The sequence below is a fragment of the Euleptes europaea genome, chromosome 4 (genome assembly GCF_029931775.1).
Source record: "Euleptes europaea isolate rEulEur1 chromosome 4, rEulEur1.hap1, whole genome shotgun sequence".
In the NCBI taxonomy this organism is placed as follows: domain Eukaryota; kingdom Metazoa; phylum Chordata; class Lepidosauria; order Squamata; family Sphaerodactylidae; genus Euleptes; species Euleptes europaea.
This window is the reverse complement of record NC_079315.1, coordinates 45,218,371-45,235,406: the sequence shown is the minus strand read 5'-3', so window position 1 is coordinate 45,235,406 and position 17,036 is coordinate 45,218,371. Positions and strand designations below refer to the sequence as shown.

Genomic DNA, 17,036 nt, shown 5'->3' with positions numbered 1-17,036 from the left:
GTGTGATTTTTGCCAGTTTCCCTACTCTTGCTGCAGACCCTCACTTTGCACCCATGCTCCCACCACACACTGGTCTGAGGGTCCACCAACTTCCAAAGGCAGAATATTGGGGCATGAAAGGCTAAGAATCATCATGCTAATAATTATTAGGAAAGAGAGAGATAATAAAACAACCAGTATTGTAGAACCCATATGCTGATCTTTGGTGCAGGTTCATCTGGAATACTGTCTACAATTCTGGTCACTCCATCTCTAAAAGGATATTATTGACCTGGGAAAAGTGCAGAAATGGGCAACCAAAATGATCAAACTGTCAGATTACCTTCTCTGAGGAAATGTAAAAAAACCAAGTTTAGAAAATGCAAAACTCAGAAAAACTAAGGCGAGAGGGCACACACCAACAATATAGAAGCCCATAGAATTATGCATGCTGTGGAAAAACTATAGAGTTCTGTCTCTCTCACACATATATAATGTTGGAACTTAGGAGTGCCCAATGAGGTTGATGGGCAGTAGATTTAGAACAGATAAAACAAAGGGCTTCATGATACAACGCATATTTAACTTGGGGGACCAACTGCCACCATACAATGGCTTTAAAGGATTAGACAATATCACAGAGGATGTCCATTAGTGGCAACAAGCCATGATGCTAACATAGCTTGTATGCTTTCTTGGAGTATCTATTGGCCACTGTAGAATTATGGACTAGATGGACCATTGATTGATCTATTAGGGTGATGTTTATGTTTTTAAAGCTTTAGGGAGCATTGTATCATATGAAGACTTCCAAATGCCTTCTTTTTTTCAGGGCACTGGCCCTAAATTGTGATGCCCCACTGGATGATAAAAATGGAGCAGAGTCTAAAAACTGGAGAGCTGGTAAACCAGTTCGAGTGGTTCGCAGCTCAAAAGGGCGAAGGATTAGCAAATATGCTCCAGAAGAAGGCAATAGATATGACGGCATTTATAAGGTGTATATTTTTCTTCTACTTTCTCCATTTAAAAATGAAAATAGCGTCATTGCATTTCCTATTTTTTTAATTGTGAAAGTTATTATTGTTAGACATTCCTTTGGGGTGTTTGGTGATCTTCTCTCATATTCTAATATAGAATCGTCTTACAATGTTTTCTGGTAACTAAATTAGTAGTTTGTATTCTGTGTTTCTCTGAAAACAGAGAAATGGGCCACCAGTCTCTACTTGCCACAGCAGTTTATTTGTTTGTTTGATTAATCAATCTACTGTCTCTCTCTGTCCAAAGGCTCCTGGTAGTTTCCAAACATCCTATTAAAATATCAGAACAATGAAAATACTTGCATTAATGTATTAAAGCTTAGAATCATAAAGTTGGAAGGGATCACCAGGGTCATCTAGTCCAACCCCCTGCACAATGCAGGAAATACACAACTACCTCATCCCCACATCCCCAGTGACCCCTACTCCATGCCCAGAATATGGCCAAGATGCCCTTCTCATGATCTGCTGAAGGTCATTGAATCAGCATTGCACCGATGGCCATGTAGCCTCTGCTTAAAATCCTCCAGGGAAGGAGAGCTTACTGCCTCCCGAGGAAGCCTGTTCCTCCAAGAAACCGCTGTAACTGTTAGAAAAAAATTCCTAATGTCTAGATGGAAACTCTTTTGATTTAATTTCAACCCACTGGTTCTGGTCCGACCTTCTGGGGCAACAGAAAACAACTCGGCACCATCCTCTATCTGACTTCCCTTCAAGTACTTGAAGATGGTTATCATATCACCTCTCAGTCTTCTCCTCTTCAGGCTAAACATACCCAGCTCCTTCAACCTTTCCTCATAGGACTCGGTCTCCAGACCCCTCACAGTCTTTGTTGCTCTCCTCTGGACACGTTCCAGCTTGTCTACATCTTTCTTAAATTGTGGTGCCCAAAACTGAACACAATACTTTAGGTGAGGTCTAATCAGAGCAGAGTAAAGCTATACCATCACTTTGTGTGATCTGGACACTATACTTCTGTTGATACAGCCCAAGATTGCATTTGCCTTTTTAGCTACCGCATCACACTGCTGACTCAAATTCAGTGTTTGGTCTACTAAGACCCCAAGATCCTTTCCGCCCACACTACTGCTAAAACAAGTCTCCCCCATACTATAATTATGCATTTGATTTTTCCTACCTAAATGCAGAACTTTAATAAAATGCATTTCAACAGAGATAAATGTAGTTTTAGCCCAATTCTCCAGCCTGTCAAGATAATCTTGTATCCTACCTCTGTCTTCTACCATATTTGCTACCCATCCCACTTTAGTATCACCTGCAAATTTAATAAGCATCCCCTTTATTCCTTCATCCAAATCATTTATAAAGATGTTGAACAACACAGGGCCCAGGACAGATCCCTGAGGCACTCCACCAGTCACTCCTCTCCAAGTGGATGAGGAACCATTAACAAGTACTCTTTGGGTCCGATCTGTCAACCAATTACAGATCCACCTAACAGTAATAGGATCACATTGTCCCAATTTGTCAACAAGAATATTGTGTGGAACCTTATCAAAAGCTTACTGAAATCAAGATAAACTATATCTACTGCATCCCCCTGATCCAGCAAGGTATTAACGTTCTCAAAAAAGGAGATAAGATTACCCGTGCTGGCTCTTAGTAATCAGATTGATCCTTTCCAAATGCTCAAGAGCTGACTGAAACTTTTCCTGGTATAGACGTCAAGCTGATGGGTCGGTAGTTACCCGGATCCTCCTTTTTCCCCTTGAAGATGGGGACAACTTCAAAAAAGTCAAGTAATAGTCAATAAAAAACTTTAAAAAGTCAAGCAATAGCCAATAAAGGGTTAACAAATCAATTAAAAGCCCATGTAAATAGGAAAGTCTGGCACTAATAACAGACTTGGTTCCAGCGACACTGTGGTAGGGAGGGTATTACACCATCTGGTTGCCACCACAGGAAAGGCCTTGTCTTCCCTGGCCACTAATCTTACATTGGAAAACAGAGACACCCAGAGCAGGTCTCCCAAAGTCCCCAATTAAGTAAGTGGCAAAGGGAAAGTTGTACAATGTAGGTCTAATGTCAGCCAGTGAGGTCTAACAACAACAAAAAGGCAGAACACTGTAAACTATGCTAGAAATATAAGTCACAGCAAGTATGGCTAAACTTAATAAGAACACAAAAGGTTGGTGTCTTGTGCGTGTTTACTAAAAGGACTAACTAGCAATAGTAAACTGCTAATATCAGGATCAGGTTGCACGTAACAAGGCACTGGAAATACCACAACATCTGCAGGAAGCATACATTTTGCCAAGGCTAGCGTACAAATTGCTGCTAATAAACACAGTTCAAAAGAACATACAATTTTGAACCACAGTATAATACAGCTTAAATACACTACAACTGTAGATAAAATAAACATAGAATGACAAAAAATAAATATGCAACCAGTCCAGCAGTCAGAGATACTGTAGACCAAAATTCAAAAAAGCAGTTAGTCCAGAATATTGTAGTGCTGTATAGTGAACATTAATTATCTTGTCGAAGGCTTTCACAGTCAGAGTTCATTGGTTCTTGTAACCTACAAGAACCAATTAATTATCTTGTTGCACAAAGATGTGTGAGAACTCTAATCAGAGAATGATGTGTGCAAATTGCCCAAATGCTGGTCCGGTACAGCAGATGTTTCGGACATTCCTTCTTCAGTGGAAAGGCTATACTAAAAACAAAAATGCTCTTACACAAATATAGAAAGACAACTGACATTTGTAGAAATCAGCATAGATAAGCATGTAAACATACCTTACAGGGGAGACATAATAGCACACTTCCCAAATACTATGCAAACATCAGGTACAATGATTAATACAAAGACGAGGACTGAGAGATTAAAGTCTAACACAAGTGAACTCATTTAACAGCAGCCCAGTTAGAGTTGGTATCATAGAATATTGTTCGAGAATACGTAACAAAATAGTTGAGACCCCTTTAGTTAATAATTTTATTGAAAAAAACCATTCAGATACTGACTTGCAGTTTTTTATTATTTGGAAATTACATAAAACACCTTATAATCAGATTAATGTTGACAAAATATTGTTGCAAAAGAAGCCAAATTCATTTTCTTGTTGAATATATTAACTCCCTATGGGCTCAATACCTCTCAAGAGTATACATGTTTTTTGTAATGTCTTTTGGCTCCTTTAACAATACCTCCAAAGAGCACTGTTGTGATTTATATTTCTAGCCAATGAGGCCTAGCATTGGGAAACTAGATGCTGAGCTCCATGATCACTAGGGCTGTTTTTGTGTTCTGAACTGTACCACAGTCTTGTCTTCAGTTCATTAGCCCACAACTGCACTTGAAAACTTGTTCAGAGCATCCACCATTTCACCTGATGCTTTTGAGAATAAGCAGTAGAACTGTTATCAACATGTAGTTTAATATGCCAGACAATGTCATGTTTTGTGTGAAATATGTAACCTGATAAGCGAGAGAGTAGAACATTGTAGTGGCACAAATGTCTTGGGCAGTACAAATCAGCTAGAATAGGTTCACTGGATTGTTGTGTTCCTGATACCCATCTTTACTAGCTAATCCAGAAGGATACTATTCTTGATGGTATTCAAAGCCTCTGAGAGGTCCAGAAAAATCAGAAGGGACACTCTTCCCCTGCCTCTTGACTGATGAAGATAATTTATCTTGGTCAGTGTGGCCTGAAGCCACATTGAAAAGGTTCAGGTAATCCAAGAAATCCTGGAATTAACCAGCTACAACTCAAGTATCTTGTTCAAAAAGTGGTATCTGTTATTGGATAATGGTTGGTTGGTAATACTTGTGTGGATTCAAGGAAAGCATCTTTAAGCGGGATTTCCCGACTACAACCAAAACCATCCCAATCACCTTAAATTTACCACTTATCATGACCTTGGATGCAACTGAAGAATTCTTCAAGGTAGATTCCTCAAACCAGCTATGAATGTTTTAGAATTTAAAAGGTATACATTACTTACACCTTGAAGTGAAATTTATTGTTTTTTACAATTTAAAAATAAATGTGTAGAATTATTTAATCACGTATAAATTTGTGGGAATTTTCAGACTGTAGAAGGTAAAGTGTAACAACTAAATGAACTTCTGTAATGTAGGTGGTAAAATATTGGCCAGAAATTGGAAAGTGCGGATTCTTAGTTTGGCGCTATCTTTTGAGAAGGGATGATGCTGAACCTGCACCTTGGACTTCAGAAGGAACTGAACGGACAAAGAAACTGGGCCTGAGTTTACAGGTTAGAACTGGCCAAAATTATACTGAAAAAATATCCATTCTAACATCTACAATAAAAGAAAATGGATCACAGTTTCTTCTTTAATCTTCAATCTTCTCGGAAATCTTTAGAATCCAAAATACACTCTCGTTACTTACATCAAGTAGTGATTGTTGAAGTGGGTGGGCTGCTGCTCATTTCATTTGTTATCCTTTATAAACCTATTTGGAAATTAAAACATCCCTCAGTCTCATAGATAATTCTGTAGAGCTGGCTGCAATTCCCAGGTCTGCAGGTCTTCTCACTGTTTCAGAGTAGTAAGCACAGAAGAACAAGATACAGCCGTGTCTCAGGCATTGGTCTTTGTTGAGTCAGTTGTGTAGATGAATGCTCTTTAGCTCCCCTCCCACCCACAAGGATTCAGGTCTTTTCAAGTATGATAATTTAAAAAAATCAAGACAGTCTTGTTTTTAATGTTAATTTTGTTTAGAATATTTCTCAAATGTGATGCTTTTTTGCTTCTAGTATCCAGAAGGCTATTTGGAAGCCATGGCTAGTAAAGAAAAGAAGGATAAAGTCAAAAAACAAATTGTGAAACTGGAGCCAACAGAACGGAGTAATGGAAATCAAAAAAGGCCAGTTGATGATGGTATGGCTGCTGGAAGTCATTTGCTGTTGTAGACAGTAAAAGTGTATAAAAGAGTGTAAGAAAAGGGTAGGGTGGGGGAGGCAGTTTGGAACAGGATTATGAAAATGAGGAAAATTTAAACCATTTAGCTTTAACTAAGACTTAAATGAGAATAGCAGTCTCTTGCAGCATCATGTGAATATTTTATAGTCAAAACTCTTCTGCTGTACCTCTTTTTAAAATGTAGGTTTTATAGTTATTTAGCAGTGCAGGGATAAGGTGAATGGGAATCTCTATCACTAGTTGTATCAGTAACCTTGCCAGGATGGAGTATCCAAATACTCTTACCCTAAGAATCCTTTGCAAGGCAATACCAGTAGTTTGGTGATAATATTTTCCAGAAGCTGTAGAAGAACCTCCAAAAACAGCCAAAGCCAGGCGGATGGGAGATGGAGGGAAAGGTGAAGCTTTCCAGCTGACTCAGCAACAACAGTGGTTGATTCAGGAAGACTCTCCAAACCAGAAGCTGTGGGATGAAGTTCTTGCTTCTCTTAAGGAAGGACCAGTACGTTTCTAGATTAACTTACATTCTGCATTTTTAATCTTCCTTAGAACAGCTGTAGATGATTCACATGTAAAACAGGAGACATAGGGTTTGTTCGGATGTAATGCAAAACCATGGTTTATTTTTAACTGTGGTTCATTTGTGAAACCAGAAATGGGCCTGCCGATAGTTATTGAAACCTGGCTTGTCATGCAAATTCTTGGTTTCAGTGGTGTTCTTTTCTCTGCCTCCTGTCCAGATACCCAACTAGTTTCTCAGGCTGCTCCATGGCACCTGACTCAGAGCAAAGCCTTACTGTGGTATCAGCTCACTTACCCGTTAGCCACCAGCAATGCAAGAGCGAGGAGGCCATACTCATGAATCCTCAACTGCTTTTGGAACAGCAAGCACCCACCCAGCCATGCCCCCCTTTGCAAAGACTACTGACGAAGCTTTGAGGTTTCACATTAACCCTTTGCTCACAGAAAACAAAAACAACCAGGAATAAAACGTGTTGCTGATTTCAGTGCTGATTTCCCTGCATATGCAAATTCCACCAAATACTCACCCAAGCCTTCCGTCTGTGATCCCTGTCATACAAGATGCTTGCAGCACATACTGTATGTGCACACAGACCCCAGCCTTACTCATGCCCCCAACAGGATGTTGTCTTCCAGCAAACACCACCTGCTTACCACATACCCAAAGTGTTTGTACAGAGTCCCAAGCTGCACCAAAGCCCCTTCAAAGGGGCAAATTTCCTTATGAGCTTTACTAAACAAAGAAAGCAAGTATGAACAAGTATGAACAACTGTAATTGATAACTTGGATAGGTTGGATATAAAATGGAAGATCTTATCTCCAAGGAGAAGGCAGAGGGGCTGTGTGTGGAAAAATAGCTCTGTTAGTTCTCCCTCCATCCAGCACTCCTCCCTCCCAAGTCCATTGCCTCAGCGTGGTAAATGTAAATAAGTTGCTTGTTAATGTAGCTCAGGCACTGAAGAAAAGCAAAGATGGATAAACTGGTATAGCCTTCCACCACCATAGGTATGCATGGAAGGAGCATATGTGCTTGCGACTAGTTTAAGAGGGCAAGGATGGGGGTGAAGAGAGGAGTCTGTTGCCTAGCAGACATAGAGCTAAGGGCATGGAGAGGTATTCTGCTCCCTATTGTGGAAGTGCCCTTTGTTTTAAAAAAAATAACATTTTTGCTGCTGTTTTGGTATTTCTGGACATGCCCATCCTAGGATTTCATTGTTAGAATTGTTTTGCACTTCTATACTAGAATTTTTTGAAGAAACTGGAACAATCCTTTATGTGTGTCTGCTGCCAGGAGCTGGTTTACCAACCGGTGACCACAGAGTGCCTCCACAATGTCTGTAAAGTAAGTACTCTTGAATCTGGTTCTTCTGGAGGATTTGGGAAATATAATCTTACATCCTAGACTCATACTGTCTGTTTCCATGGAAATAACTTGAACAACCATTCCAACTGAAGGCTAAAACAATCCCTCTGTGCTATTTATAGTGGATTTACATTGATCATTTAATCATTTAATTGCTGTCATTTCATGAAAATAGTAAAAGTACTATGTAATCAATAGATATATATGTGGTGGTCTACTATAGGATACTGAGATGTTACCAGAGATCTCCTGAAAGAGAGAGGAGTACTGGCAAGATTGTAGATGGCCATTAAAAAGAGATAAGGATTATTTTATGATTGAAAGAATAAATTAAAGGATGTCTACTTGCAGGGCCTAGCTAGCTACACAAATTTCAAATACCTTTATTGGCATAGTACAATCTGCAGTATATGAAAGGATAAAAGTTAGAGTAAAATAAAATTAATATAAATTATTTCTTAATGTTGTGATTCTACTTTCGACTAGATTCCCATTGGTTGACTACTATTGTCAGAAATTTTGCCACATTTTCGGTTATCTACACAATTTAAAGGCCCAGTGTGAGATTACATGAGCACATTCTTAACTCTCCCATTGAAACCAACTGATAGGACCATGTCCTGTAATTATTATTCAAATATATACGCTTACAAGATTCATCTGTCCTTTGAATACACTTGGAAGCAGCAAATGAATTTTTAAAAACAATGGATTTTAAAACCTATGAAACAAAAATAAAACTAATCATAGCACAGCAGAACAGAAACTTCAACAACTCATTTAGCAAAGGCAAAGTGAAAAAGAAAGAGGGGCAAGTAAGCAAACAGGCGTATGTATTTCCCACAGGAAGGTATCCCAAAAATCTGGATTTGTGACAGAAACAGTCCGGTTTGTAGGCTTACCAGGTCGGTCCTCTGCTCCGGTGGGATGTTTTTCGGGTGGAGGTGAGATCGCGCTCGCGCACGGCTGCACCGACGCAATTGCAGCACTTCCGGTTTACACCTGGAAGTACTGCATCGCAACAAGGCCTGCATCGTAAAAGGTCCATTACCTGGCACTTGGCAACCCTACCTGTTTGGTGTCCAGCCTCTACCTAAGATAGAACTTACAGCAGGGCTCCTGGAGTAGATCTTAAATGTCCTGGGCCTCGTACAACATGTGCAGAATACTGGATTAGCTTGCTGTGAGTATGTAAACTGTTCTTACTCTGTAACAGATATAAAACTTAGAATCTGATTGGTGGACTATATGAAGGAGTAAAGGGGCTGCTGAGCATATGCACAATGCATTTCTTTCATCTTGGGAGTGCTATTATGAGAAGATGTGCTCATCTGAAATGAAGGCTTTCACCAAACAGTCTCGGTTCACACTTAATATTGAAGCAGAATTTAGCAAGTGAGCCAGTGGGATTGCATGTATCAGTCTTTGACCATCCTTTCTCATAGGCTAATGTTCCACACTCGCCTCTGTTCAGGTGTGCTACTAAATATCTAAATACACAGTATATAAGCAGTATTCCAAAAGTGCATTTAGGGTTGCTTCCACACTATGTAACTGGTACTGCTTAAATCCTAATGGGAAGCAGGTTTTTTCCCCGCTTTCACCCAGCATGGTGGTGCCTTCATGCACTTTACAGCTTCCCTGTCATCTTAAACTTGTTTTATTTTTATTTTTTTTGAAAAATCACAGGCAAGTCAGGATGGCTGCTGTGTGAACAGAAAATGGGGGGCAGGCTTTTAAATGTGTAATTAACAAATCATTATAGCTTTATACAGCTATAGAAATTTGTTGATTGACATTTAAAAAATTTAAAGCCCCCACAGGGGGTTGCAGCGGGGCGGGGGAGAGATGTCGGCTTCAGGGAAAATGCGGGGCAACTCACCGTAAAAACATAAGAGCCTTGCTGTATTGGACTGCTAGTCCATCAAATCTAGTATTCACACAGTGGCTGAAACAGTTGCCCTGGAGGGCCAGCAAGCAAGGCATAGAGGCCAGGGCCTTACCCTCAATCCTCCTTCCACTGGTAATTTAGAGACAGTAAACCTCTCAATATGGAGGTTCTCTTTAGTCACCATGGCCATGTGGAAGCCCATCACTACTGGACTGAAGAGAGAGTACTTCCAAGAATCATTACCATGTGGAATACACCTGGGAGACTGTTTTAGTTCATTTTAACTCTGCTGTTGATGGTTATGCAACACTGGACCTGGGTTGAGGGGACAAAATGGAGTTCATGCCCAAGAGGATGCCCATTAGTACCTGGTATTGTATACTGAGAGGTACTGGAGTCATTTTACCCCCAATTGTATTAAAAGTGATACAGACTAGTACAGGAGTCCCCAACCCTTTTGAGCCTGCAGGCACCTTTGGAATTCTGACACAGCATGGCAGGCACAGCCACAAAATGGCTGCCACAGCTCACCACAGTGAAGGTTGTTGTGCTGTGGTTGCAGCTGCTGCCAAAACAGTTTTCTCAAATACCTGCACAGCCAGTCAGAAACCTTGCTGGGCTAAAGCCCCACTCACTTTCTAAATCACTTCTAAATCAGGCACCAGGAAAAGTGTTGGTGTGCACTCGAACCAGTGTACAGGATGAAAATGATTATTCCCCCCCCCCCCCATTGCTGCCATTCTGTTGCTTTACTGCCAAAGGAAATTACTTAAAGGGCTGGTGGCATGCCCAGCACAACCCCAAGTGTTTTTTTTTCCTTTCTATGATTTACTTTGACAAACACATCAGATCAGTAAACTTTGTTAATACATGTTAAGCTTTGCTGAGTTTTTTTTTAAAGGAATATAAAATAGCTACATGTTTTCTGTTTTTCTGGAAAGAAGCTATTACATATTTCCTTGTGATTTAATTTCAACAAATGGAGCTGCCTTATTATTGAATCAGAACATTGATTCATCAAGGTCAATGTTGCCTACTGTGACGGATCGAAGGGAGACTTGAATTTTTCAGGGAAATTAGGTCTGTTAGAAATTTGATGGCATGCAGAGGCTTGTGGTAAAAGTTCAGAACACCAGGAATTTATTTATAACAGAAAGGTAGGATGAGGGTTTAGGCAGGTAAACTTGGATTTCAGAAAGGCGTTAGGATATTCCAAGAACATACTGAGAGTAGGCACTTCACAATAATATATTATTTGCACAAGAGAGGTTTGGTTCTTCTAGATGGTATGGCTAAATTCACATCAGGATGCTAGATATTTGTTTTTGTTTGTCAGTTTCTTGTTTAGATTTCACTTGAGTTGACTTTAAAACACACTCCAGTTCCAGGAGTAAGGAACTACATAACACTCTTCACCAGTTTAACCCCTAAACTGGACTGGGATTGTTCAGGACTCTAGAGACTAATTCTCCTCAACCTTACTTAGGGATCACTCAATACACCTGAGATGACTTCCCTCTCCCTGGTTTTTGAGAACTCTTTTTCCTCAGAGCTAACTCCCAAGGTCAAAACCCAGACGTACTCTATTCACTCAGAGTTAACATCCTTATGACCCAGTTGCTGATTCTGTATTAATTAAACAACTTAAAATCATGTTTCTTTATGTTCACTCCTGAGGACTAATCCTCACACAGCACACAGCTGCCACTAGCTTCTTAGAGCTCTGTTCATCCTGAACTCTGGAGCTGAACTGAACTATTCACTGACTGAGAGTTGAATGTAACACTTTCACTGGCCACTCACAGGACTCCCTTTAGCTGTCAATCAACTGCCTCTAAGGCAAGACCAGTTTCCTGGTTTCTATTGACTTCTTCACATCTACTCATACTGGTAGCAATTCACCAGGGTCTCAGGTAGAGGACTTCCATGTCACCTACTGCTTGGTCCTTTTAGCTACAGATGCCAGGGATTGAACCTGAGTCTTTAGGCATGCCAAGCAGATGCTCATAGAGCCCCAGCCCCTTCATAAACATGTGTCTTATCATTCTGTGTCCTAGAGCTGCTTACAGCGCTCTTTCAGAGCTGAAGTCTTCACCTGCCCCGCCTGTCGACATGACCTTGGAAAGAGCTACATCATGGTTCCCAACAAGATCCTGCAGACACTACTTGACCAGTTCTTCCCTGGTTACAGCAAAGGACGATGATACGTGATTGGTCCTACATTCTTCTTCTAATGACTTATGGACTGTAAAAAGAGAAGAAACCAGGAAAGCTCAACAGTGGACCAGATGGCAAGGGAAATTCACTTTATGGCCGCATTGTGAAACAGCTAATCCAATTCTCTTTCCCATTTAGCAGTCTTTTGGTGTAGCAAGAACTTTGAATTCTCAGCTGTCTTTCAAACACTGAAGGTAGTTTTGGACAGATGACAACTAGTTTGTACACAGGAAAAATAGAGGATTCAGCTCTGACTGGCTACGGTAGCTGAAGTTTCAAATTACAATTTCAATTTTTGTAACTACCTCAGATGGAGGGAAACAATTTGTGGGGAATTTTAAGAGCTTGTTGAATGAGTTTAGCTACACACCGCCTCCTGAATAATTAATTTTGCCTCGTACATGCAGTTTGATTTTTACCAACACAATACAGCACTTAATCCATCTTTGATTACAGAATATCAGCCTCTGTGGTGTGCATAATCCTTGTTTGTGTTTCCTCCCGTTATGCTGTATTTCTTTCTTTTGCAAGAACAGGCTTTTAGTCTATTTTGGTGAGCGTCCTTGTGCTCTCGTATCTTATGCAAGTTGACTACTAATGACTGAGAACAATATGAATGCATCGTTGCTGTTAATGTAAAGTGATTTGTGTTTTTTGCACTTAAGAGGTATTCCAGACACTCGACTTGTGTAAAAACTATTTCATATGAACCAAGCTACTTTTTGTATTGGGTAATACTGTATGCTTTTAGTAGGTCTTGTTATCAGTGGCAATACATCTTAACACAGCATTGAGAGCAGTGCTAGCTTGGACAGGGCTCAAATTGCTTCATATTGTGATCTGAAATTTTATATACAGTATATTCTGCCTCCCCGTATACCTTATTAAATATTTTATGATTCAGAAAATATTGTTAATTGCTTATATTTTATAGCATGAAACCAAGATGGTATGTATAAAAAGAAGGACTTTTTATAAGTATGTGAAATTCAGTTTGAAATTTTTGATAATCTGAGCCAATGTGTTTGATAGAGCTGGGGTTTAGCTTAGTCTATTGGAAAGTGATACATTAAACAAAAACTAGTTTGAAAAGCCTTAGCTACAAGAGTTTTCATATATAGCTTTGATTACAGTTCAGTGGTTGACTTGCTACAGTTACAACAGATAGCAACACTCTAGAGCAGATTGTTCAGAGCACTTCAGTAACTTTAACCAGTCCTTAAGGTAAGCCACTGTTATTTTCTTCATTACAGAGTGGGGACAGAATTCCTTAAAGCCACCTAGAGAATTTTTGGCCTTAACTGAAAACAGAGAAATCTGTGAAGATACGATTTTTCTCCTCTGGTGTACCAGATCCTCTTCCTATCTTCTTGAATCTCTATAATTGCAGAGCTACCCATCAACAATATTACTGCATCTTTGTTTAACTTATAGTTTTATCAAAGTGCCAAAATGGGGACTAAGTTGTATGGGAAAGTCTGTATAGTTTTAATAACAAACTCTAACAATGTAAGTAATTAAGTCACCTTTCAATCCTCATGTATAGGCTATTCAAAACTAAAAGCTTTGCAGGCCTTCCTTTAAAAAGATTATTGATTTGTCCCACATGGGATCTGCACATGCGTAGGCCAGCCGCGGAGAAAAATTTAGGGTAGAACTCTTCTGGAAGGATTGATTCCCCTCCCCCATGCATAACGCCCCAGCCAATGGCTCTTCCCGCCAAAACGGTCATGTGACGGGAGGGTTCAATCTTCCCTCAGTTATCTCTTCGCCACCGTGGAGAGAGGATGTGTAGGATTGCTTCCAGCATTTCTACAAGTTCGGATAATTCTGTTTTTTCCCTCATGGCACTCTTTAAATGTGCGTCTCTTGCGGCACGGAAATGGCCAAGATTGACGGACATAAAGAGTGTTTGTATTGTCTGGGAGAAGGTCACAACCCGGCTTCATGCCGGGCTTGTGGTCAATTAACCCAAACATCCTGCCAGGAGAGAGAGTCCCACCTGAAGGCATTCTTATACAAACAATTGTTAGCCCTTCAAGGTAAAAAGCCTTTTCTCCTTCCTCTGTGGCAGGTTCGAGCTCCAAAAAATTGAAGGGCTCAAAGAATACTAAACGTTCGACTTCTGTAGCCATGGATAAGCCCTCCAAAAAACATTCTACAACCCCATCTCAGGGAAGTAGAAAACAGCTTGATGCTAGGAGTCGGAGCAGATCTCCTCGATGTCATACTCCCAACACCGAGCGTCAAAGCTGATCCCCTCGGCACCATACATCAGTTGATGCTGAAAGGTCCAGCCAATCACCTCAACATCGTGTGTTTCTAAAACTTCGGATTCAAAAGGATCATGAAGAAGAGCTTTCCAAGCGGTCTCCGTCTCCGAAGCCTGGCATTTCGACCTCAAAGACCCGTTCATCCAGGGGATCTCACAGGGCTTCCCGGTCACCAGCTGAATCTAAGAAAATTGCCTCTCCTGAGAAGGCACAATCCCATTCGCAGCATAGGTCCCCTCCTGACAGGGACTTGCGAACAGGGAAACCACACTCTTCCACCCCATTGAGAGAGGAGATATGTTTTTCGCCTTTGGACCAGAAGGTCATTGAAATTCCAGATTTCCCATCTGATTCACGTTCGGAGGGCTCAGCTAACTCTTGACGGAACTGGAGAGATCTAGATGTAGATGGAGTCCATATTATGATTCTCCGCCATACCTCTCTCCTCGACGTCATGGTAGATCCCCACCACTGAAACAAAGTTGTGAGGATCAATATTTGACTCAGCGCTGTGAGTGCTCTTCGGACGTGGAGCCCTACAAATCTCCGCACTCTTATCATCATTCGAGAGACTCATCACCTCGATGCCAAGACACTTCTCAACGCTGAGACAGCAGAGATTTGACCCCAAGGCATTAGAGAGGAACGTTCAATGTCGGAACGTTCAACTTCAACATGACAGGAGTCAACCAAGCCTTGATCGGGTTAAGGACCCGTCATCAAACAAGACCAGGAGGTCCCGGTTCTTGACCCTGATTCTGAATCGGACAAGGGGAACTCAGACAGGGACTCAGACATGACCTCATTACCTTCTCCTGATGATATGGTAGGGGACCCCTCACCAGTTTCCCCTACCAAGGACATTAAAGTCTACAACCAGCAATTGGTCCGTATGTCTATAGCTATAGGGATGGTAGTGTCTCCTTCTAAACCAGAGGTGGAGGATCCTGTAATGGACATACTTCATTCTTCTGAAGCTGTGCCTGTCCATATCCCCATGGTAAAGGATATTAAGTCTATTAACTGAATTAACTGGGGAAAACCTTCCTCTCACTCACAAGTTCCTAAAAAGGTCGACAATTTGTACAGGGTACAAGATGAGGACTCTGACTGTTTATACCAGCATCCTCAGAACAACTCTCTCATAGCCTAAACTCTTCCAGCGAAGGGTAAACCTGGACCCCACTCTGCTCCTCTTGATAAAGAGAGACGTAAGTTAGAACTGTTGGACAGGAAGTTGTATTCATCTGGGGCTCTGGGTGTGCGGATCGCAAGCCACGGTGCTCTAATGGCACGTTACTAGATACTTATTTGGGACCAGGTGACGCAACTCATAGATCATTTACCTGAAGACAAAAAATATTAGGAAAAGCAATGCAATTGGAGGGGTATCGCCTGGGTTCACATCAGCTTTACACTGCAAGACATACAGCGGATGTCACTAGTAAGATGATGGCCTCCAGCATTCTACTTCGGAGGCATTCCTGGTTAAGATCCTCAAATCTACCTCAGGATGCCAAGGCCAGGTTGGAGGATAGGCCATTTGATGGCAAGGCCATGTTCAACGAAGCCAGTGATTATTACCTCCATAAATTTAAGAAAGACAGAACCATGGCCAAATCCTTAGTGGTGGTATCTCAGACATCTTCTTCTACAGGGAGGCAATGATACCAACCTAGGCGAGGAACCTCTTTCTATCAAAGAGGGTACAGGTATCAAAGCAGCTGAAGCGGCCTGTGCTCTTGTAGAATGTGCCTTAACTTGGTGGGGGCAAGGGAGTCCTGCATGTTCATAGCACAATCTGAAAGCAGAGATGATCAATCTAGACAACCTCTGTGATAAGATATCCTTCCCCTTTAAGGGAACCGAAAAAACAAACAAATAGTTGTGGAACTTTCCTAAACTGATTTGTCCTCCTTCAATAAAATAGTAAAGCTCTTTTCACATTTAAAGTGTGCAAGGCTCTTTCAGCCCTAGAGGAGGGAATAGGGGGGAAATACAGGAAGTGAAATATCCTGTACCAGGTGAAACCTTGACACTACCTTGCAGAGGAAGTGTACACTGGGTCTTAAGAACACCTTGTGTTCATGGAACTTGATGACAGGTTGGTCAGCCCTGAGAGCCGCAAGCTCCCCTACCCATCTGGTTGAGGTAATGGCTACTAAAACGTCCACCTAGGATATCTAAGGGGCATGTAGCCAAAGGCTCAAAGGGGCCCTGCATTAGGTAGGTCAACACTACCAACAGAGATCACTGGGGGATAATGGGAGTCTTAGGAGGGTAGAGATTGTTTAAACCCTTCAGAAAAAATGAGGAGTGGTGTGAAAAAAGTATCCACCATGTGAACCATTCATGGGTAGGGGCTCCTAGTCTGTTGAGTAAGTCTGCCTTGGTATTGTCTGACTCAGCTATGTGAATCACAAGTAAAGACACCTGGTGTAGTATGGCCCATTCCCAAACTGTAGTAGCCTCTGCACAAAGAGGGAGGGATGTTGTACTGCCCTGGTCATGGTTGTATTGTTTGTTTGTACCTGGACCCCTTTAACATGGAAGATAGATGCAAAATAATTAAGGGCATAATGATGGCTCTTAGTTCCAAAAGACTGATGTGCAATTAATTTTTGTTATGGAGCCAGATATCTCCCACAATGATATCACTACAGTGAGTCCTCCAACCCTGTAAACATACATCTGTGGTGACCATAATCTCAGGGGAAGGGGAACCAAAAGGAATGCCCCTGAATAAATTACTATTCAGGGTCCACCAGGATAAGAAGCTGATTACCTGTCTGGGTACCGAAAGCTGCTGGTTTTGAGAATGACATAAGGAAT

At 41.2% G+C, this 17,036-nt stretch overlaps 1 protein-coding gene across 1 annotated transcript in view; it reads left to right on the top strand.

The window, feature by feature from the left end:
- Window positions 1–12,839, top strand: part of LOC130476260 (E3 ubiquitin-protein ligase UHRF2-like) — a 105,081-nt gene extending 92,242 nt beyond the window's left edge. Inside the window, exons 11-16 of the mRNA XM_056848170.1 lie at window positions 812–974; window positions 5,130–5,267; window positions 5,772–5,895; window positions 6,276–6,439; window positions 7,704–7,802; window positions 11,772–12,839. Coding sequence (XP_056704148.1) covers window positions 812–974; window positions 5,130–5,267; window positions 5,772–5,895; window positions 6,276–6,439; window positions 7,704–7,802; window positions 11,772–11,918 — 835 coding nt within the window. The 3' untranslated portion in view covers window positions 11,919–12,839. The remainder of the gene's footprint in view (window positions 1–811; window positions 975–5,129; window positions 5,268–5,771; window positions 5,896–6,275; window positions 6,440–7,703; window positions 7,803–11,771) is intronic.
- The last annotated feature ends 4,197 nt before the right edge of the window (window positions 12,840–17,036 follow it).